This window comes from Mytilus edulis, chromosome 1 (assembly GCF_963676685.1).
Source record: "Mytilus edulis chromosome 1, xbMytEdul2.2, whole genome shotgun sequence".
In the NCBI taxonomy this organism is placed as follows: Eukaryota; Metazoa; Mollusca; class Bivalvia; order Mytilida; family Mytilidae; genus Mytilus; species Mytilus edulis.
In genome coordinates this window covers 88,714,542-88,740,093 of record NC_092344.1, presented here as the reverse complement: position 1 = coordinate 88,740,093, position 25,552 = coordinate 88,714,542, and the positions used below count along the sequence as shown (strand labels likewise).

Below are 25,552 nucleotides of genomic sequence, written 5' to 3'. Positions count from 1 at the left end.
GTGGTAACACAAAAGCCAAATTGGTCAACTTCTTACTGGAAGTCCCTATCTAAATTTCCACATTATAAATGTTTTTTTGAGAAATCTTATTCAAATGAGCATTGGAAATTCAATTTGGATATATGTATGCACACGGGAGAATAAATCTATATGTATATATCTATCATATCTAGGAAGGAACATTAATAGAATGTCTATTATGTAAAGACATATCTATGTCTTGTTTTCTGCTTCCCAACAAAAAGATGCAGTGTTTTAAGAAAAAGTCTAAGGTGTACATGTACCTTCTTCTTTGTCCTTATCAACACAATATTCATCTGATGTTTGAGTATCTCCCTGTCCTGAATCATCTCCAGTAGCCTCGCTGGTACTCATTTGGTCTGGGGAAGGTGTGTCACCTGATGCCTGACCAGAGGTCATAACTTCAGTAGAAGACACAGAACTTAGATCAGTCTTCTTGGCCTCTGAAATATCTTCAGAACTGGGTTCGGATTGAAGCTTTTTCAGAACTCTCTAAAGAAGATAAAAATTATATATTTTTAAATGAAGCTTTAATAATACTATGCCTAATAACATGCAACCTTTGAATAGACTTATTAAGAAGGGATATAATTACGATACTGTTGTCAAGTCATTAAAGATTGCATATTTTGGCGTTAATATTGAGTCATTGATAAGGTCTTTGCATCGGAACTAAACACATTTATTCTAAAAACAGTTGTTGGCATGACACGGGTTATGTTCTTCTCATATATGTTATGATGGTATGATACTAAACCTCTAACGGGAAGGATTGTGCCTGATGTTCATATGATGAAATCATAATCTTTCAGTCAGTTTAGTTGAAGTCTGGAGCTGGCATGTCAGTTAACTGCTAGTAGTCTGTTGTTATTTATGTATTATTGTCATTTTGTTTATTTTCTTTGGTTACATCTTCTGACATCAGACTCGGATTTCTCTTGAACTGAATTTTAATGTGCGTATTGTTATGCGTTTACTTTACTACATTGGTTAGAGGTATAGGGGGAGGGTTGAGATCTCACAAACATGTTTAATCCCGCCGCATTTTTGCGCCTGTCCCAAGTCAGGAGCCTCTGGCCTTTGTTAGTCTTGTATTATTTTAATTTTAGTTTCTTGTGTACAATTTGGAAATTAGTATGGCGTTCATTATCACTGGACTAGTATATATTTGTTTAGGGGCCAGCTGAAGGACGCCTCCGGGTGCGGGAATTTCTCGCTACATTGAAGACCTGTTGGTGACCCTCTGCTGTTGTTTTTTATTTGGGCGGGTTGTTGTCTCTTTGACACATTCCCCATTTCCATTCTCAATTTTATTTTAACTCATATATAAAATGGTTTACACTATAAATACTTTTTTAAACTGTAAATAACTGTTTAGGCTAATATGTCATCTTTATATATCAGCTTATTAACATATAATGTCACTGGGAAATAAATAAATTTGGAATGTCATTGTGTCCATGTTTCCTGTACAGAAACAAAGAATACATGACACACTTAGCTATTACAAAACCTCTGGTCACATGTAAGTGAGCTAAATATATTGCTTACCTCTAATGATGACCAAATCTGAGGACATTTTTTCTTCATCATTATATGTAATTTTTTCTTCTTCCATTGTACTTTAGTATTTTCTCTATCAATATTTTTAGCAAATATTAAAGACCATGTCTGCTTTCCATCTGAAACAACCCAGTATAAACTGTATTAGTCAGCATTTTAATTTACAAGTTTATGATACATTTTATGTGAACAGAGAACAAGTGCAGATGTCTTGTCTTTATCTTCAAAGGCATTACACACTCTAAAATCTAGTTGCATGTGTTATACAAAGTCTTTATCTACTATTACTGTTTGTTTATCAATCTACATGTATTTCAGCTTAAAATTTTTGGTCTTGTCTTGAGCATTAAGATCTTTTACTTGAATTTGTTGATATTCGTCCTTACCATGAATTTGTTGATATTCTGACATCCTTACCATGAATGTTTTTTTTATTTGAAATAACATCTCAAAGTCAATTTTTAAACCTTTCTTTTATATTTTTATTAAAATGGACATATTTTACTAGTCTAAAAAGTCAGATGATTGCTGGGCTCAGAATATTGTGCACTACGCCAGTATTTTTTTGGTATGAAAGTGATGAAAAAAACAAATATTGAAAATATCCTACCTGGAAACTTTATCAGGACATACTGATCACCAAAAGATATATCCAAATCTTTCTGATTAGGTGTTAAACCTTCTTGATCAAATACCATAATGAGTTCATCTTCAGACTGTTTCCAGGTATATGAAAGTTCTATGAAAATAAATTTGAATATTAAAATGAAAATTTATTTTAATAACAGTCATGACAGTCAAAATGACAGTATATGTACCAATCAAAACATAGCTGTAAAAAAAAATATAACATCTCACCATTAAAAGAAATTCTTTTACACTGAACTGCAGCTTAGCTTAGCCTGTAGTCAATAAGCCTTTCCATTCGTCAGGGAAAACAAACTTATCGATTGAATTTTATTGAAAGCTGAGTAGTTGTTGTTGGTTACTGTCTGTCATAAAAATTGTCATATTTGTTTGTCATTTATTGATTTGTCATTAATGCTGTTTTTTGTTTTATTTCAATTGTTTAAAATTTTGCAATGTCAGTCATTTATAGGTGACTATATAGTATAGGGGTATGAGCTTTCCTTATTGTTGAACTTGGAAGGCTTTATATGGATATCATTTGGACTTATTTGGCAATAATAAGGTATCAGGTCCGTTCGCGCCCAATACACTTTCGCACCCTACACGTTCGCACCTCGCACATTCGCACCCAAAGTCCGTTCGCACACAATTTTAAAGTAAATTCTAGTTGAATAATTAGAAAATCATGATTGTTGTTTAAATTGCTTTGATGTAAATATTAGTACTGCATGAATTAAGCTTGGTATGATTAAAAAAAATGAAGATTTTAAATGAAAAACACAAAAGATAATTGTTTTTACTGTGACAGCTTGAAAAAAAAACCCGTCAGAATCTCACTTTATTTTGAAATAACATTATAGCAATACACTAACCAAAATATGATTAAGAGTTATTCAACACAACAACAACAAAACGTTGACAGAATCACACTTTATTTAGAAACTGATTATTTATTTGTTTTAACAATATACAATCCAAAACATGATTAGATTTATTCAACGCAAAAAAAACATTGTCTCAATTTATTTTGAGGCATTAAGATTTATTCAACACAAAAAAAAAATGTCTCAATTTATTTTTCTGCCAAAACTTTATTACAAAGTCATTAAACACAAAACCAATAAAAAAATTGGGCGCAAACGTGTAGGGTGGGAATGTGTAGTTGCAAAAGTGAAAGGGTGCGAACGAGAATGGGCGCGAACGTGAATGGGCACGAACAGACCCAGATTCCAATAATAACTGCTTCTTAACAGTAAAACATAAATCTAAACTGGACTAGTCTGTTCAGAGGGTTTATTTGGAACCCTTGGAATGCCTGAATACAAGACTTAGTCAATTGTGTCATAACTAAGGATACATGATGTATATATATATATTCTTTTCTTCAAAAATGAGAGATTGAGCAAAGGAAAATATCTACCAATTGGAAAGTAAGGCACTTATAAATCCCAAAGATATACATGTATGTGCTTATATATCTCATCATATACACCTTATCGCTATTTATCTGCCAATGTTGGACTACCAAAAGGTTCAGTTCTAGTAAAATTTTGACGTCACAAAAGAATTATCTGACGCCATAATGGAAAAGTGATTGTTGGATGATGTCAGTCACTCAAGCAGCGCTGATTCTCAGGTCAACTGGTACAGATTTCCATACAACAATAAGGTGTATTGATGTTGATATGACATGATTGACATTGTTTGTATAGAAAAAGAAGCACTAACAATGACTTATGCGTATTGAACCGAATTTGACATTTTGCCCAGTAATTTATAAGTGAATGGTTGTTTAATAAGTGCAAAGGAATGAGGTGTACTTTTGAAATTCGCTCTGGCTGTTGAACCTTGCTTTTCATCAGACATTTCTCTCATCTTTGTTGACATTTCTTTTGTCTCCTGGACATCAAGTGTCTTTTGTCTCTTGTGTTGTTCTTCTGCGCACACTTCGCCTGTGTGCTTTCTCTTCTTTGGACTTTGCTCTATTTTGGAGGTATCGTCTAAAATTTTAGTGTCCAGTTTTGGAACATTTAATAAATCTTTATTTTTCTGTATTATTTTTGAGCTGATTACAGAACCCAACTACTACATGCCGACAGTTTAAGAGCGAATCAAAGCTCTCGTTATATTTTCCAAATCTAATCAACCAATGGAAATGCTTGTCTGTTTTTACTTTCGGTTTATTAAGGAAAATGGCAGATGAAGGTAAACTGGCATGCACTTTTTACTAAAAAGCGATGTAACATTAACATGCATTAAAGAGATAGACAGAAATTTTACGACATGATACTCTGAAAATTCCCTCTGACACGAATAACAATAGGTCATTTCGCAAATACAAAATCATTATCAAACAAATGATAACAAAACCTGGTTGAAATAATCTGAGATAATTTGAGAGTTTAAAATTGATAAATAATTTATATGTGACACTCCTAAACGTGTCCTTCCCCCAAACGTGTCCGATTCCCCCAAACATGTCCGTAATATTCAATATTCCCCAAATGTGAAACGTGTCCGATTCTATGACCCCAAAACGTGTCCAATAATTGTTATTCGCCAAAACGAGTCCACTATAACATGCAGGAACGTCTCACGTCTTTCAGCGCAAATACAGGTATGTCCTAATTGAGGACTCCTAAATGAAATCAATAACGTTTAACGGCTATTCTTTAATTACGGACACTGTTGATATTGTGGTCATTTATTAGCATTAGTTTGTTCAATGCAGGTTATTAACGATCATCATAATTGTAAGTTCACTCTGTAACATATGCATTCACTTTAGACTGTATTTGCTTATTGGCCAGTTGCAAGTATTTCATGCTCATTTTTAGCGAACATACAAATAATTCTTGTACAGTTGAACTACAGTTTGTACTAATAAACTCCAATGATGCTTTTAAATTAATCTGAATATTGCACAACGGGCTTTCAGCATATTTGACTTCCTTTTTCAATTCTCAGTCTGGTATTTTAAAAGTTTTTCAAATCATAAACTGGTCAAATGCTGGTTATCAGGGTTTTTTTTAATAAATTTTATGTTTCGAGCATCACTAATGACACACACATAAGAGACATAACGTCCCAAGTGAAATATTTCATGCATTATTTAAACGATATAATGTTAGCAAAAATACATTTGTCCTTTCGGTGTCTTTTATAGCTTTTAAAACGGTATGGACTTTACTCATTTTTGAAGGCCGTACGGTGACGAGTTGTTAATTTCTGTGTCATGTGGTCTTTAATTGGGAGTTATCTCATTGACAATCATACCACATCTTCTTTTTTATCATTTTATTTAGTTTAAACATATTTAATTATAGTGGATTGGGAAACAAGTTTTGCAACTTATATTAATCCCTTTCCACTCTGCGGGTGCGAGTGCTGCCTTGTAGCGGCATTAGCCTGCTCTTTTTGGAAATCTGCAAGGGTTCTATTATCATACCGGGAATTGAGGATTGGGCTTAAATTTTTACGGTTATTCGTGATCAACACTAGTTAGGATTTTAATCTAAAATAATTAAGGGAGAGTAAAAACGATTTTTGTTTATCTTTAGTTAGAATTGCGCAGTGAACGGGACATTCTCCCTACACGAGGTATCTGATTGTAAATCTACAACTTAACTGAGCATGGCTGCTTACATTTACATTCAACATAGCTTAACAAACGCCCCCACTTTTACCAGGTTATTCTGTCTGTTTTGAAAAATAGATCTAAAGTTATTTTCTACTTTTTAATGAAATAGCAAAATGAGTATACATTGCTGAAAAAGCAATAACCAAATAACCTACATACTTATAATATTGACACAAATGACATTTCTAGTTAAAAAAACATATGGACACATTTGGGGGATTGAACACGTTTAAGTGTTTATTAAAAAATGGACATGTTTGGGCGTTTATACAAATGATATGGTTTGGCGCTGTTTTTACAACTAGACATGTTTTAGAGTTCAGTGACGTTGATGTGAACACGTTTGGGGGAATCGGACACGTTTGGGGGGAAGGACACGTTTCTGAGTGTTACATATATATATATATACTATAGACTCTTACAGGCACAATGTATAATATATGTATAACTACCTCTATAAATAGACAACTCTACGGCAGATCCATCCATTCAATCAGTGATGGTGATACATGTATTATCATTTTAACATAAATTCAACATCCATTAAAGAGCAAGCATATAAGTCCCTAGTAAGACCATCACTAGAGTATACTTGCTCTGTTTGGGATCCATACTTACAACAAGACATAGATAGCATTGAAAAGGTTCAAAGGAGGGCTGCACGTTTTGTTACCAACAAATACAGAAACCCCTCAAGCGTTGGTAACATGATACAACATCTTGAATGGCACAGTCTCTCTGACAGAAGAAAAGACTCCAGATTGGTAATGCTTTACAAAATTGAACACGAAAAGGTTGCAATACCTAAAAATACTAAATTAATTCCACAAACAAGACAAACAAGACATTCTAATTTGAACAGCTTCCAAATTCCATCCTGCAAAACACAGTACAGAATAGAATCCTATTTTCCAAGAACTATTACCGACTGGAACAAACTACCGGATAACATTGTAAATTCACTTAATTGCACTTCAGTAGACTCTTTCAAACTTTTCGTATTTTTTTTTAAATTGTACATTTTTCAATCTATGTCTTGTTGTAAGTTTCCTACTGTGACATAATCTTCAATTTGTTGAAAGCAGTCACTAAAAGGTAGAATAGAATAGAATAGGTAGAATCATACACGGCTGAAATATATAACTATTATGCTTAAATCACAAATGTATCAGCACAACAATCCGCAAATTTTTGTTCTTCCCTTGCTTGGATTCAGACTCATGCTATTGGGATATCGAGACAACACAGCCTGCACTGTGTCCATCCAGCCATTCCTCTAGACCACTTGGCCACCTTGACTGAACTAATAATTCAGCTTAACCTTTGGGCCGCTTTAGCGTTTAGGCTTGAATTAAAATATTGTTTGTTTGCCCTTTACCGACCGACCCGATAAATTCGTTCCGACTGAAATCTTTAATTTGTATTTACCAGCAATATTTTTTTTCTTTTTTTTTCCTTTCCTACCGAAAATCTTCTATTTTTATTTCCTGCTCAAAACTTTTGTACCAGAATCCTTGGGTTTTCATCTTCCCTGTATAAGGTTAAATCCCTTTGGTATCACGTGAGCATTTGGCATGAACACTTTTAGATAATTAACTCTGACATCATAGATACATGAATTCAAATTTTATATATACACCAGACGCGCGTTACAGATTCAAAGCATTTGATTGAAATCGATGTTGAAAGTTTTGAAATCATAATATGACGAACGTTGCCCTGTGTCCTTATACTTGAAGAGCAGGGTTCATTCAAAAAATTTTGTCCAATACAAAATTATCAACATGGTCAAAGTGCGTACAAAATAATTTGTTAACGGACATTGTATCCTATGTAGGGATGACCTTTGGTGATCCGTAGATCAGGATGATTATGTTAACGGTGCCTATGACCAGCTTTGACATTTTATTTATATTTGACATGAACCAAAGTCCTGTAAATTGGAGAATAATTGGCAGTAAAATCGCTAAGTTTTCCTTACAGACCATTTATAAATGTGATGTAAAATATGTGATAACTAAGTTCCAAGTCTTGTAGATTCTAAACACTCAGTCTCTATAGGGTTGTAAGTAAAATGAGACAAATGCTTAGTTTTAGCTCTTTTAACTGGTTGCATGACGATGATGGTGGGAAATGCACTGCCGGGTAGTGTCTTTGACTTTATATTCTAGTCAAATATTCTTTTTATTTCACAGATATCATCTCTAATAATTTAAGTTAAAAATTTGATAAAATTGGTAGAATGTCAGAATAAAACATGCTAGAGATTGCACATTGTACAGCTGTTTCACAAACCATGCTATTAATAAACTTTTGGGTCGAGTTAAGCGTACAAGGTACATGTACGTAGTACAGAATATTTGTGCAAGTTAAAACTATTAAAAGTTCCAGGCATATAAACGTTAAAAATATGCCGCACAGCCCTATATTTTGATATTTGAAAACAAAATAGTAGTGCTTATCATGCTCATGAATTAAAACTTTACATTCTACATGATAATTTTTTTTCATAACTTCCTGGGACTATTCCCAGAAACTTTAATAATAGTAAAGATCAGTAAAATCATACTTAAACAAAACCAATACAGACAAAAAAAAATATCATGCAGATTTTGTATCTATAAAATCAAATATTATACCTACCTGCCTACCCATGACAAAAAATGTACCGAGCCAAGTTATTTTTTGGGAAAGAAAAAGAAAATATTTTACCTACCTACCTACCCTGTTTCAAAAAATAGGGTCGGAAAAGGGCAAACAAACAATATTTTAATTTAGGCCTTAGTGTTACCTTTCCTCGTCAGTAGAATCTATATGTACAGTTGTATAATACAGTACATAAGATATAAGGCATGAAGATGGAATAGATTGCAGATTAGCTAAATATCTTTTGTAAAGGTTCACAAGATACAGTCAAAGAATTAATTATTTTGATAATCAAACAACTGACAATTGACAACTCTACGACAGATCCATTCTTTGAATCACCAGTGAAGGTGATACACAGCTGAAAACATGTCCTTTTTTACATTAATACAAACTTAATAAAACTGAAAGATTTGTAAAGAAATTAGACAGAGTAAGCGTCTCCAATGTATGCATTACTTCTCATGCAGAGGCATAGTTGGTCAAAATATTGATTTTTTTTCATCTTTGCCACAAAACGGGAGATGTATCAGATAAAGTATATTATAATAGAATGTGATGTGAATTTACTTAAAACATGTATGTAACAAGAAACAAGTCTGGTGACTCCATATTTATTCTTTTTTTTTATATATCCTAAAGCATATTATTAGGGCTATCTCCTCATCTTAAAAATCTATTGTGTAGTTTTCTTTTTCTCTCACAAAATTGGGTTTTCCATGCAAAATCTATACAAAATATTTTTTCTTTATCTGTAGCATGAACACCCCCTTAGTTTAAAAAAAAAAAAATGCCTGACATATACAAATGGCAACCTGACCAGAACACTGCATATATTTCATGTATATAAACAATACCCAATACAAAGTATTCACATTATTTTTTTCAAAATGGTCACAAAGTCATAAATTTGCAATTTCTTTATGAAGAGTGTGGCAAAAAAAATAAAAATACTAACAACACTTCGGTTTTGTACATTTCATGAGCAGAAGATTATATAATATAGTTAAATACGATTATACAAAGTTAAAACCCCATCAAAGTATCATATTTTACATTAATTTTAAGAAAATCAACCCAAAACTGACCAAAAAAAAAGACTAATTTTTGTGGACTTATCTCCCTTTCAAATGTTTAGTTCCCATGGTTCCATTTAGAAATTGAAAAAGCAAAATTTGAGTTTTCCTCAAGTTAGATTTTCTGGGACTTTTTTCTGTGTATATTTGGAGCCTAATGCTAGTGCTAATGCTTATGAGGTTCAAACTTAGTTTGACTGGACTAATACAGTATAAATGTTCACATATTAAAATTTACCAGCAATCACCCTATTTTACATTGATTCAGTCTACACCAACAAGAGTGAAATTTAACTTAACCACCATCTACATTGTATTTTCTCAAAACATGCTTGGTACAGTCAAAGTTCAGACACCAGTAGACAAAATACAACCAAGTTATTAAGACACAGTATTCTTTATTTTAGAATTAGAACTTGACTCAGAAGGGGACAGTTGTACTGGTCTTGGAGGAAGGAGTGTGAAGAAAAATATAGCAATAAAACTAAAGCAGCCATCAAGACCCAGAGGTCGTCCAAGGAAAACATCAGCACCACCTAAACAGAAAAAAGTCCAAGTTGTGGAAGAAAAAGAAGAATTTGGTTGGTATTTGATATAACAACATTTCACAACACAATACTGAACTTGAATAAAGTTGACATCTGAAAAAAGTTGTCACCAGCTGCCATTTAGAAACACCTTGAGAAAACACTCTAGCATAGTGATAGCAAGTAAAATTTATAGGAATATCCTTCATATTCAGTTCCTGTAAAATCTGCATTGTTATGAATCTTGGACAAAAGCTAATCTTGGAGACCAAAAAAAGCAACAGAAGAAAAAGATTGATTTTTTGGAAAATTCCATATTTTACTAATAAATGGACTCACTTTTTATTACAGGCTTTGAACTTTTAAAATTTTCCGCTCCTATAAATAGCCTCAAGCTTTTTTTTGCGATCAGGACTATGCCTCTGGTTCCAAGTTCAAACACATCTAGTTTCAGATTAATATACTTACATGGTCTGAATATTATGTAGTAAACCTTTTATATTGTATATGAACTGTTCTACACTATATTAAACAGATACATCTAAATTGTTTAAACTGTTGTTAATAGTTATTCATGTAAAAGATTTTGTTTCATAAATACTACATATTAATGTTTAGAAAGATAAGAGCAGATATATCTTCTAACATTAAGCCACAGTCTGTCCAACACCCATGGAATCACAACACTTGATTAATGTACATATCGTTGTTATTTCAGGAGACGATGACCTGATAGAACCTCCAATATTCAAACAAGGACCAGGAGAACCATTGCACCAGAATGGTCATCTCAAGTGGAATAGCAAAGTAATTTTAACCTTACAAAAATATATTATAATTTTTAAACTGAAAAATGGGATTCATGTTATTATTTTTATGAGGAGATATAAAGAAAACTTTGGAAGTCATGAAATTAGATAGTAGCATAAAAATCCTTCATAACATTTTAGAAATCAGAGTTATTTCAAAATTATCTGTTATCTGACAACAAAACATTTAATTCTTTGTGATATTTATTTTAATTCGTTTTTTTTTTCAGTTTTTAATGCATGTCTAGGTAATACACATTATATCCAAAAGTTTTCTTGTAATAATTTGTTCACAAAAACTTATAATTATTTATCTGATATAATGATATGGTTGAATTTATTTTTCAGGTAAACCTGATTGGTGAAAAAGTAGTTGATCCATTGATTCACTGCTGTGAACTTTGTCATGTCCCAATACTTTTGTATGGAAGGATGGTAAGAATTTGTTGTTTTTATGCCCCACCTACCCACCTACGATAGTAGAGGGCATTATGTTTTCTGGTCTATGCCTCCGTTCGTTTGTTCGTCCGTTTGTTCTTCTGTGCATCCGTTCGTCCTGCTCCAGGTTAAAGTTTTTGGTAAAGGTAGTTTTTGATGAAGTTGAAGTCCAATCAACTTGAAACTTAGTACACATGTTCCTCATGATATGATCTTTTTTAATTTTAATGCCAAATTAAAGTTTTGACCCCAATTTCACGGTCCACTGAACATGGAAAATGATAGTGTGAGTGGGGCATCCATGTACTTTGGACACATTCTTGTTATTATTTAGTTACTGATTGGGTCTAGACTAGTTTCAATAAAACCAAACATTTAAATTAATAGTTACATATTTCCACTATATTTCAGTTCAGATTTGTTCCCAGTTAAGATATTCATACTAATTTTGACACCTCAGTGTATAGATAATTGGTTTATGATGATGATGAAAATTTAAACACTTTTAGAAAATAGGGATTGCTGTTATAGTACATGAAACAGGAATTCATTATTGACAAAAATACAGGACAGTGTAATACACAACATCAACCACCAACATCTGACTCCACTGGAAAAAAAACCCAGTTAACATACAAGACATGGTCTAGAGAGCCTGACATGGTACAGATATTAAATTCGGGTGGTGTTAAATTAATTTTATCTATCCACAATTTCAGCCCCCTTTTGCCTATCAAGATTATATGTTGCAAAACAAAAATCACTCAATAAAAAAGTTGCACCGTGTACCTAACTGATATCATAAGTATCATTGTAAAGTAAAGTTGAAATTGGCAGTATTTGTGACAGAAAGTATTTAAAATAGTCAGGCCATTTTAAAGAAAAAAACAGTTTTACAGATATTTTTTTTTTAGAAATTTGCTTAGTATAAAAAGTAGTGTTCAGTGTGTTAGTTTTATTAAAATTATTATAGGCAGGCTAATAAGATATGGATATCATTTTAAATAAAAAAATAAAAAAAATATAGAGAAACATATTTATAGATAAGATGTCAATACAAACTGTTAACCTCTTGGAACATTTTAAACAGTCACAAGCATGTTTTCTGCCCTGATTAACATTTATAAGAATGATTTGTCTTAAAAAAAACCATATCAGCATGTTTTCCACATAGATTGTGGTGGGAAAAAAACCCAGGAAAATTTATTTATGTAAGAAAGATCTGTTTTGTAGATTCCATGCAAGCATGTATTCTGTCTAGACTGTGCACGAAAGACAGATAAAATGTGCAGCAAGTGAGTAAAAATAATCAAGACAGTTAATAAATCCGCTTTTAGCAAATGCAAACTACATCAATTGTTGAAGCTTTATTATGTTATGTTTTACTATGCATAAAAGGGTAATGATATTAACAATTTCTAGATATTAAAAAAGAAGATGTGGTATGATTGCCAATGAGACAACCTTCCACAAGAGACCAAATGACACAGAAATTATCAACTGTATGGCCTTCAACAATGAGCAAAATCCATACCACATAGTCAGCTATAAAAGGCCCCGAAATGACGAATGAAAAACAATTCAAATGAGAAAAACCGACGGCCAGATTTATGTACAAAAATAAACGAAAAACAAATATGTAACACATCAACAATCGACAACCATTAAATTACAGGCTCCTGACCTGGGCAGGCATGTACATACAGAATGTGGCAGGGTTAAACATGTAAGGTGGATCACAACCCTCCACTAACCTGCGACAGTGGTGTAACAGTACAACAGAAGAACAAGAACATGGACAAGTATTATCGACCAACTTAGACAAGAACACTCTTATGAAGAGTTGAGTTAAAAAAAATTAGATATACTACTGTATAGTGGGTTATTTTTCACATATTTTCATGTATAGAGCAAAATCCCCAATTTTAAAGTGCATATCGGTATGCAAAAGGTTTTGATAAAAGTTTTGAATCCGCCAAAATAATAACCGCAAAATATTTCATAAACCTTTTCAATGAAAATCTTGAAATTTTACACCCACCAAAATAACCCGCTATACAGTATTAGGCAACCAATGCTGAATTATTAACAAATGTTTTATATTGATACATCAATTACAGATGTGATGAACCAGTCCAAAGAATTGAACAGTCAGCCTTAGGGACTGTGTATGTCTGTAGTTATGGAGGAGCCAAACATGGAGCAGAAGGATGTCGTAGAACTTACCTATCACAGCGAGACTTACAGGCTCATGTTAACCATCGCCATTTGAAGGAAGCAGCAGAAAATGCAAAAGCATCCACACCTAAAGAATCTGTGAAATCATCAGTTAAGACTTCTTCTCAGCATGAAATGTATTCATCAGTTAGAAATGATGGAGATGCTAGCGCTAGACCCCCTCTTCAAGGAGAGTCATACCCACGTAGGTCCGAGGAAGTTAGAGGCCCAAGCCAGCCCCTAGTAGTACCTACACATTTTCCTCCTCCTACTCTGCCACAGACAATGGGAGGTATTCACCAACCTCCTCTTATTTCACAGCCTTTACAACAGCCACCTACACAATCACAGATTGAAGGTTATCAGGCTAATATAGCAATGATGCAACAAGGACGAAGTAACCTAATTTCTATACCTATACATGAGGACACAGACTATAGGAGGCAGAATTACTTGAATGCACCAATGGGAATGCCAGCTGTGACATTTCAAACATCATTGCCACCTCCTGGCATGCCGCCACCAATGTTTTCCCAATCATCTGCAATGCATCAAGGACCTCCTTGCTCATACACTGCTCCTCCATTAAATCTTGGGCCTTTAGCAAGATTTTCATCCCCTCCAACCATCATGACAACATCTGGACTAAATCTATCTATGTCGCAGCCACCACCAATAATGCATCCTGGTGGTCCACCGCCACAACATTTATCAATGGCAGGAAGTGCTGCTCCTCCCCAAAGATTTCCATCTCCTCATGGACATTTTGATGATAGTACTTCAAAGCCTCAGTTTGGACAGCAAGCTGGGCATGGTACAAGAGGACCATGGCCTGGACCACCACCTAATTCACAAGGTGCTGGACCATTAGGTCCTCAACAACAAAGACCGCAGACTGATTCTTACAGATACTTTTAAGATTTTATTTTGTGAAGTATGTTTGTGTATATTTGTTTTTTGTCTATCTGTTATTCAGTACAAAAATGTTTTATAAGTAACAAAAGATCAGAAAATCCATTTTTTTACTTATTTTTAATGAACTTAAGGAAGTTCGCTGCTCAGTTTCAAAATAAATAGCTTTCCATAACACTAATATATATTGATAGGGGATTAATTGAGGAATCAAAAAAGCAAAAAAAATATAGGGGTCAATGTGCTTGTTTTCGAGATATCATTGGAATTTTTGCGAGAAAATCTTCTCTCATGATTTTTCATAGCTTTATCATTGACCGGTTAAAGGTTTCAAAAACTATTAAAAAAATAAATAAGATTTCACAAACATTTTACAAATGACTTATAATTATACATACAAAAGATTCATTAAAAGAAAAATGGGGGTCCTTGGGCAAAATATTTTAAGGCATTCAAATGGATAAAACTAGAGGATTTCGAAAAATCTGACAAAAATTCCAAATCATGATAAGCAAATATCCTTAAAGTTTAGTGAAGTCTTTGTTTTGCTTTAAGTACAGTTTCAATTATTAATAAATTTACTTTAATTAATCAAAGAAAGCTCTGTTCAACAACATGACTGTAATTTTACATGTACTTTCTGTACAGCAACATGAGTGTAATTTTACATGTACTTTCTGTAAAGCAACATGAATGTAATTTTACATGTACTTTCTGTTCAACAACATGATTGTATTGTACATTTTACATGTTCTTTCTGTACAGCAACATGATTGTTATTTTACAAGTACTTTCTGTACACAACATGATTGTTATTTTACAAGTACTTTCTGTACACAACATGATTGTTATTTTACAAGTACTTTCTGTACACAACATGATTGTTATTTTACATGTATTTTCTGATCAACAACATGACTGTAATTTTACATGTACTATCTGTACAGCAACATGAGTGTAATTTTACATGTACTTTCTATACAGCAACATGAGTGTAATTTTACATGTACTATCTGTACAGGGTGCAATTAACAGTTTTTTTCTATGACGTCACATTTTGAGGGACCATGCATAATAGACCCTTAGTGGTGGACTGATTAATAAAGATACTTGTATAAAACTAGATATCACTGGAATCAGAATGTTCTCTAGTTTATAATGAAATAAAAATAATGTGTACTTTTAATATATTAAAAATATTCCATCCAATGAACATGGGGAAAATAGGTCTAATTTGAACATAAAAAACTTGAAACCAGGTCATGTGCACACCCATGAAGACATGATCCATGCACATTTTACATAATTAATACTGTATGAAATTTGTAGGTTTTTACCTGGCCTTTCAAAAAAATCTTGTTTCAGGGTGCGGTTTCCTGCTCCGAAAAGAGCTACAGTGGCTGCAAATAAGTTTTCAATTTTCACTGCCAAAAAAACAGGATGTTTACAGTGTTGTCTCCCCTCAAAATATGTAAAGTTAATATAATTTTTAAAATTATTTCAATCATTCAACCTGTTTTAACTGAAAGCTAATTAACTAATTTTTACAATCAAATACAAAAAACATGATACTTTTTCACCAATTGAGTAAATAAACAGGGGTTTCCCTCCATGGCTATTTTTAGTTGGGGGAATAACCCCTAGTTTTTTATACGAAACTGTTTATTGCACCCACAGCAACATGAGTGTAGTTTTACATTTACTTTCTGTTCAACAACATGATTGTATTGTACATTTTATATGTACTTTCTGTTCACAACATGAGTGTTATTTTATATGTACTTTCTGTACACAACATGAGTGTTATTTTACATGTACTTTCTGTTCACAACATGACTGTAATTTTACATGTACTTTCTGTACAGCAACATGACTGTAATTTTACATGTCTTTTCTGTTCAGCAATATTAGTTTAATTTGACATGTCCTCTCAGTTTAGTGAAATGAGAATGTGCATGCCCTGCTTACAGTAGTACTTGTAATTATGTTGTCTTTTCTGTGTTTCAATCTTGATTTATTACCTCTATCTGTTAGTCCATCCAGCTTTAAATTATTAAGTTAAAGTAGTTAACCATAACTAGTGGCCATATCATCTTTAAACTTAGTACAGGGTGATAAAGAAATATGTTAAAATTAGGATTTTGATCAAGATTTTGCAGTTCACTGAACACAGAAATGTCTTATCAGTTCAACAAAATGAGAATGATTTGACATGTCCTTTTAAAGTCAGCAAAATAAGATGTAAAAGATCTTATAAACTTATTACATATTAGAAAATTTCCAAACTATTCCAAGTATTTAACAATTTTCCCACCTACAGAGAAACTTTGGTTGTTTGGTGTGAGCAAATTTTAAATCTGCTGGGAATCCATTTTTGTTTGACAAAACTTTGATTTTTTTTTATACCCTTACAAGTCTTGAATTTTTGTCAATGTTTTATAGTGAGTAGGTTTATGCTTTGCACTTCCTTGCTTTGGTTTTTTTTATTGAATCAAAATGACTGTAAATTTTGGAAACTTGAACATTCTTTTGTTAATAAATATAAATGATATAATTTGCTTAAACCTTTTTTATGCCCCAGCCATAGCAGAGAGGGCATTAAGTTTTACAAAAAAAGTGTTGACAACTGTTTATTGAAGTGAATTTTCCAAGTTTAAGGACCATAACTATGCAAAAAATCATCAGACAGAAACAAATTCAAAAACTTGGTTTGTAACTTGTCATTTTAAAACTATATACGTGTACCAAATATCAAACCAATATCTTCAAGCTTGACAGAAATAAAGTGTGGAACACTTATTATTTCAGTGAATTTTCTAAGCCAAAGGACCGTAACTCTGCAAAAAATAATCTGAACTAAACACAATTGGAATTGATTGTAACTTGTTATGATATAACAATGTACCAATTATCTAATCAATATATTCAAGCATGACGTAAAAGTGGGGAAAACTGAATATTTGAGTTAGTTTTCTAAGTCCAAGGACCATAACTACACAAAATTATCAGACCGGAACAAAATTTGAACTTGATCTGTAAAAGAGGGACGAAAGATACCAAAGGGACAGTCAAACTCACAAATCTAAAACAAACCGACAACGCCATGGCTAAAAAAGAAAACGACAAACAGAAAAACAAAAGCACACATGACACAACATAGAAAACTAAAGAATAAACAACACGAACCCCAACTCAGGTGCTCCGGAAGGGTAAGCAGATCCTGCTCCACAAGTGGCACCCGTCGTGTTGCTTATATGATTACAAATCCGGTAAATAGTCTAATTCCGTAGGTCACATTCATGAACGGGGAGGGGATTGTAGTTACGACATAAGGAACATATCCGATGTCATTTGTGAAACGGTTATTCCATAACGGTCAACCAACTCGTGATGGCGTCCGTAAAATTTACGAAGGGATGATTTCAACTTCACCATTTGGACCTTTTGGTTTAATAGCTTCCTTCTGAGCAGCAAACCTCTATCAAGAAAATCATGATAGGAAATGCAAGCACGGGAATATAGTATCAATTGGGAGATGTATACCCCGTATGCAGGTGCTGCCGGAATGTTGCTACCTTGTCATGATAAAACAATATACCAAATATCAAATCAATATCTTCAAATACAAAGAAAAAACTGATTTGCTGGACTGACTGATGGACAGACAGACGGACAGAGTGCAAACCTAAAGTACCCTTTGACTTTGTCAGTAGGAGACTAATAAACACCTCAAAGAGACAGTTACTCAATGCCACACCATACAAACAGCTCAATGAGACAGAAATTCAATGCTGTAACAAACAAACACCTCAATGAGACCATAACTCAATGCCACAATAAACAAACACCTCAATGAGATAGTAACAAAATGCCACAATAAACAAACACCTCAATGAGACAATCACTCAATGCCACAACAAACAAACACCTCAATGAGATAGTAACTCAATGCTACAACAAACAAACACCTCAATGAGATAGTGACTCAATGCTACAACAAACAAACACCTCAATGAGATAGTGACTCAATGCCACAACAAACAAACACCTCAATGAGATAGTAACTCAATGCTACAACAAACAAACACCTCAATGAGATAGTGACTCAATGCCACAACAAAAAAACACCTCAATGTGACAGTAACTCAATGCCACAACAAACAAACACCTCAATGAGATAGTGACTCAATGCCACAACAAACAAACACCTCAATGAGATAGTATCTCAATGCCATAATAAACAAACATCTCAATGAGACCATAACTCAATGCCACAATAAACAAACACCTCAATGAGATAGTAACAAAATGCCACAATAAACAAACACCTCAATGCCACAACAAACAAACACCTCAATGAGACAGCAACTTAATGCCAAAACAAACAAACACCTCAATGAGATAGTAACTAAATGCCACATTAAACAAACACTTCAATGTGACAGTAACTCAATGCCACAACAAACAAACACCTCAATGCCACAACAAAAAAAGACCTCAGTGTGACAGTAACTCAATGCCACAACAAACAAACACCTCATTGAGACAGAAACTCATTGCCACAACAAACAAAAACCTAAATGAGATAGTTACTCCATGCCACAACAAACAAAAACCTCAATGAGACAGAAACTCAATGCCACAACAAACAAACACCTAAATGAGACAGTAACTCAATGCCACAACAAACAAACACCTCAATGAGACAGTAACTCAATGCCACAACAAACAAACACCTCAATGAGACAGAAACTCAATGCCACAACAAACAGACACATCAATGAGACAGTGACTCAATGCCACAACAAACAAACACCTCAATGAGATAGTAACTCAATGCCACAACAAACAAACACCTAAATGAGACAGTTACTCAATGCCACAACAAACAAACACCTCAATAAAACAGTTACTCTATGCCACAACAAACAACCACTTCTATGAAACAGTAGCTCAATGCCACAACAAACAAACACTTCAACGTGATAGAAACTCCATGCCACAACAAAAAAACACATCAATGAGACAGAAACTCAATGCCACAACAAACAAACACCTCAATGAAACAGTTACTCAATGCCACAACAAACAAACACTTCAATGCTACAACAAACAAACGCCTGAATGAGACAGTATCTCAATGCCACAACAAACACCTGAATGAGACAGAAACTAAATTCAACAACAAACAAACACCTCAATGAGACAGGAACTCAATGCCACACAAATACCTCAATGCTACAACAAACAACACATTAATGAGACAGTTACCTGGTGCATCAATAAAAAAAAAAACATAACTTAAAATTAACACACAATCTTCACCAATAGGCAAGTGCCTATACAATATGACCAGTTTGCATTTGCAAGGAGACTGAGAAGTTGCAATAAATCTTTAAAATGACTAAAAATACCCAAATATCCAAAATGGGCAACAAACTTGAATATTTACACGATGAACATTTTTGGTAATTTCTTAAAGTTGCATGGATAAGTGACATGATAATAAAAGCAACCATCAAAATTTTACCATGAAATGCCACGGGAAATTATGTTTTGAGAATAGACAAACATCTAAAATCAAACCATGCAAAAATATGGGAAAGAAGGTATTTACCATGTTATTAATTGGTTGTTATGAAATACCAATATTTCAAATACTTTCAAGTTAGTGTGGAGTAAAACCTATCATTAAGAAGGAGGTATTACATGTAGTTAGCACATCAAGTTAGAATGTAAATGTTGTAACCAATGCCTTGTGTAGGGTAAAAGTCACACTTTCAACACCTTTAAGAACCCTTACAACAACTTTTTGTACTGCACAAAATTACCTGGGTATATGATGCAGATAAATTTTAAAAATATAAACAAGAGTTCACACACTAACATGTCTCGCCTTCTTTACTAATCATTGATATTATGTTGATAGTCCTTACTCTAAAGCTTTATTACAACTGTCACATAAAATTAACATTAACCAAGAAACTAGACATTGACCAATTAACCATGAAAATGAGGTCAAGGTCAAATAAAAACCTGTGCGACTGACACATAGATCATAAAATATTTCCATACACCAAATATAGTTGACCTATTACATATAGTATTATAAATGAAGACCAAAACTTAAAAACTTAACTTTGACCACTGAACAATAAAAATGAGGTCAAGGTCAGATGACACCTGCCAGCTAGACATGTACACCTTACAATCATTCCATACACCATATATAGAAGACCTATTGCATACAGTATAAGAAACACAGACCAAAACAAAAAATCTTAACTATTACCACTGTACCATGAAAATGAGGTCGAGGTCAGATGACACCTGCCAGTTGGACATGTACACCTTAGTCTTTCCATATACCTAATATACTAGACCTATTGCTTATAGTATCTGAGATATGGACTTGACAACCAAAAGTTAACCTTGTTCACTGGTCCATTAAATGAGGTCAAGATCAAGTGAAAACTGTCTGACGGGCATGAGGACCTTGCAAGGTAGGCACAGGTAGTTCTCAAGAAAAATGTTACGAACATTTTCAACTTGGATGTCATGTGTAAATTGATGTAAGTGTTCATTTAAAAAGAAAGTTGGTTAGTGGTGAATCTGAAAACACTTCACACTGTATATATAAATGAAATTCCTGAAAAAGATGCTATGAAAAATATCCAAGGGATGAGGAATGGATGGACTCAAGGATCGACGGATGGTTAAACAGTATACTCTTTTAAAGTGGGGTATAAAAAAGAGATTTGGTATGTTTGCCAATGAGACAACTATCCGCCAAAGTTCAAATAAGATGGATGCAACTGTATGGCCTTCAACAATAAGAAAATCCTATACTTTATAGTCAGATATAAAAGGATCTGACATGAAAACATGACACAATTAAATTGAGAAAACTAACGGCCTAATTTATAACCAAAATTAAAAATAAATAAATATGAGACATGAACCAATGACAACCACTAAACTACAGGCATCTGACTTTTGACCGGCATATACAAAATGTGGCTGGGTTCAACTAGTTTAAAGGTGCCAACCCTCCTCTAACCTGGGACAATGGTGCATCGGCATGAAAAAGAACACAAACTAAACAAAACAATAAACATTAGAACAAAGAAATATCAACGACAACCCCTAAATTACACGATCCTGACAGGCACATATAGATTGCAATGCCATAGCAAAATATCCCTGCCCAGCATATATGAGAAATCAGATTGTGTGTCATTGTGGTACGATAGTTAAACTATGGTTAAAATTCCAAAACTCACATGAAAATTGTCATATCAAAATGACTGAATAATATGGTTAAATACACATAATGGCAAACAATCCAACCAAGTATGAGAGCTTTCTGTCAAATTGTCTCAGAGGAGTTGCATCCAGACTCTATTACTATACTCAAAACTTTGACATGATTGATGAGTTAGCCATTATGTTGTTGTTCATTAACAAACATAAAAGCATAGCTAAAGATATTAAAAGTAAAAAATATCCAAGTAATAGTCTGATATTATGAAGACTATAATAGAAAATCTATTTGGGCCAGTGTTCAGAATGACCACATCTGTGTTCCATTGAAAAATGATAGGGCAGACATTTTGAAAGTTGCCAACAAGAGGCCATGTCCTTTCTATCAAATTCATTTTTATAGCATTAAGTCTTACAGAAGTTATTGCCCTTTAAAAATGAAGGTTTTTAACAATCTAAACATTTTTGCTTATTTTGTGAAAAAAAATCTAGATAAAAAGACAGTAACTGTCAAAAGATTGAATAATAAGCAACAAAAGATTTAAACATAAATCTTAATGACTCCTTATGGGATAAATTGTTCTAAAAAACATTTTACAGCTGCCAACTATCAAAAGTAATTCTTCTCAGGTCATAACTTCTATTCCCCAATACTAGTAAGTGAATTAAAATTAATATCTTTAATAAATTTGTAGAAGTTACAATGTATAACAAACAAAGGTTATATTTCATGACTTATGAATATTACAATAATGATAGAAAAATATATATACTTAATTGCATTTCAGAAATCATTCTAAAAACTGATTAAATTGTACATACATTAGAAAAGAATAATCCAGTTAACCAGCAATCTCTAATTTAATCGAGGAAACATTGCATTAAACATGTTAAATGTCTTTGTCAAAATATATTTTAAACAACATTGTCATGAAAGATGGTTCTTTCTAAAAAAATATTCACATAAAAACTGAACATAATCAAAGTTGTATCATGATGTCATGCAAAGTATATACACACTCAGTTTTTGGACTAGATAATTGACCTTGCCAAATATGCATACAGACAATATATTTATCAACACAAATTCAATAGAAGCAAAATTATCAATATAAAAAAAATTAAATCCCATGTACAGTTAAATTGTTATCACACTAAATCCCTGTGTACAAGCATTTGTTTAATTTACTACCCTAAACCTACACTACAAATAAAAGCAAGTGCAATTTCTTGGTATATAAACATGGAATGTATTTATCACTACTATGTCTTGGCAGATAAGCATGGAATGGCATCTTTAAAGTGGAATGTTAGAACCTGAAATAAAATTAAAAACAAATTTATTCATCAAACAACAGAATTTTATCCTAAAGATATATTTTTCTACTGCATTCAGGTGAAAAGGATTGTTTAGAAAGGTAATTAATGTCATCAATCAAATGTCTAAAGGATTATGTTAATGCCGCTAAAATGTGTGTTTTTTATGTCTTTTTGTTTTATCATCTCCCTTGGTCAAATATCTTGATAGTCATCATTTAGAACTATTGTAACATAGTTTTGAAAAAGTTTTCTTTATAATTAGAATGCATTCCATTCTAGTAGTTTTACTGCATTTTGATGGTTGGTTGGAAATAACTTTAATCTCATGTTTCACATTTTCAGATTGGTTTCTTTTTTTCCAATACCCTTTTCCTGCATTGTCAATAGTATCAGGGAAAATAGAGCCCACATCACCATACAAGCCTGAGCAATGAACTTTCAGTAACATTATTGGTAATGATAAAAATTCATCCTCTAACCTCATAGATAAGGCAAGTACACTATCAGCAAACTTTATCTGAATACCATTTTAAAAATATACAGATAAAGAAGTTATGTGAACTGAAAATTACTTTTCTGTATAATTCAAAACTTCATACTGACCAGCTGAGCCATACAATGAATCTCTATAAAGTACCAAGATTGAGAGGTCTAAAGATAAATTTGTATTTCTTATTTTCTTTCATAGACCATAACCATTTCAATATTAAAGAAAATATTATGAGATTACCTTTTCATAGAGGGATTGGGCCTTCGAAAAATGATTAGCCCTCTATCACATTCTTTATGTGCATGACCAAAGCCAAGAATCTGTAGTTCAGTGGTTTTTGTTGGTTCATATGTCTGTCATATTTGTTTTTTTTCATAAACTGATTTGTTATTAATTAGGCCATTCGTTTTCTCAATTAAATTGTTTCATATTTTGCATGTCATGGCTGTTAGTAGTCAACTATACCCTTTAGGTTTTTTCTCATTGGTAGCCTATACTTGCTTACATCTGTCTCATTTGAACTTTGATGGATAGTTGTCTCATTGACAATCATACCACCATCTCCTTATTTTTATATTTAGACTACATTAATTCTATACTGCAGATTATCTAATAATAATAGAAGTAAAGTTAACTATAAACTTCAGAAAACATAATTCTAAAAAATGACTTGGTCATTTCATATGTTATTACAGTGACTTGGCTGTTAGTGTTGCTCTCCACTAACTGCAACTTATTCAAAATTCAGACCAAATTGCAATTTGTTTTATAAAATCAAATTGTTCAACTGGTCAGAAATTTGAACTAACTGCTGTAGAAATCCACAGTCAAGTAGTGAAAGTGCAAGGTGATATAATAAAACATACTTACAATCCTATAAGACTTTAACTCCACATTAATGATGTTGTGACAAAATCAGTCTATCAGTTTGCATAGGTATATAATAGTCATTTCCATGCTGAAGGAACTGTTATTATTTTGAATTGCTATTAAAATGTCCAAACTAAGCTTTCATATAGTTTTTCTATCTAAAAGTATTCTATATTTTTAGAATCAGACATTATGTGGATTAAAACATTTCATATTCAGTAAAATAGTGTAAAATTGCAATATGTTTGTAGGAAGTGTCCATGGGGAGATAATATTTTTTACTTTCAAAAAGTCTTTATTCAAAAGAATAATATTTTAAGTTATCTCCCCATGGAAACTTATCAGTAGCATATTGTTATTTCACACATATTTTACTGAATATAATGATGTTTTATTTAAAAATGATATCTGATTCTTATGAATATAGAATACTTTTAGAAAGAAAAACTATATGAAAGCTTAGTTTGGACATTTTTATAGCAATTCAAAATAATAACTGTTCTTTCAGCATGGAAATGACTATAATATACTTATACAAACAGATAGACTGATTTTGTCACATCATCATTAAAGTGGAGTTAAAGTCTTTTAGGATTGTAAGTATGTTTTATTTTATTACCTTGCACTTTCATATTTTGGCTGAACAATTTGTTCAATATTCTGACCAGTTGAACAATTTGGTTTAATAAAACAAATTGCAATTTGGTCAACATTTTGAAGGAGTTGCAATTGCTGGAGAGCAACACTAACAGTCAAGTCACTGTAAACATAAACAATACAATTGCAACTATTTTATATATCATTTTTACCTTCCTAATTTGCATTTAAAAATCTATTTGTCATCGAAATTTCTTTTTCTCTTTCTTATTTTTTTTGCTATGTGGCTGTAATGGCTGTGGTTGGTTTGAGCAGTTTGAGTTAGATGAAGATCTTGGCTCTTCGACTGTTCTTTCCTACAAAATATAAATAGATTTAATATAAAAAGAACATATTACCCAGTACTAAAAGTATAACAACAAAAGGTGTCAAAATAAACTAAGAGAGAATGGTAAAATCTTTCAGATATTCTCAAAAGTAATATTAATGATTTTATTGATAAATATGGACTGAAAAAAATATGTGCCAGTAGT

At 32.6% G+C, this 25,552-nt stretch overlaps 2 protein-coding genes across 2 annotated transcripts in view; one reads left to right on the top strand and one right to left on the bottom strand.

Moving 5' to 3' along the window:
* LOC139493958 (ubiquitin carboxyl-terminal hydrolase 19-like) overlaps positions 1-4,341 on the bottom strand; it is a 39,921-nt gene extending 35,580 nt beyond the window's left edge. Inside the window, exons 1-4 of the mRNA XM_071282130.1 lie at positions 4,035-4,341; positions 2,195-2,323; positions 1,573-1,703; positions 285-513 (exon numbers count right to left, since the gene is read on the bottom strand). Of these exons, the coding sequence (XP_071138231.1) occupies positions 285-513; positions 1,573-1,703; positions 2,195-2,323; positions 4,035-4,101 (556 nt within the window). The 5' untranslated portion in view covers positions 4,102-4,341. The remainder of the gene's footprint in view (positions 1-284; positions 514-1,572; positions 1,704-2,194; positions 2,324-4,034) is intronic.
* On the top strand, positions 4,285-17,033 carry LOC139493969 (E3 ubiquitin-protein ligase Hakai-like). The gene is made up of 6 exons (XM_071282140.1): positions 4,285-4,419; positions 9,984-10,157; positions 10,822-10,910; positions 11,261-11,347; positions 12,584-12,645; positions 13,471-17,033. The coding sequence occupies exons 1-6, from the start codon at positions 4,407-4,409 to the stop codon at positions 14,483-14,485; spliced, it is 1,440 nt and encodes a 479-aa protein (XP_071138241.1). The 5' UTR covers positions 4,285-4,406; the 3' UTR covers positions 14,486-17,033.
* The last annotated feature ends 8,519 nt before the right edge of the window (positions 17,034-25,552 follow it).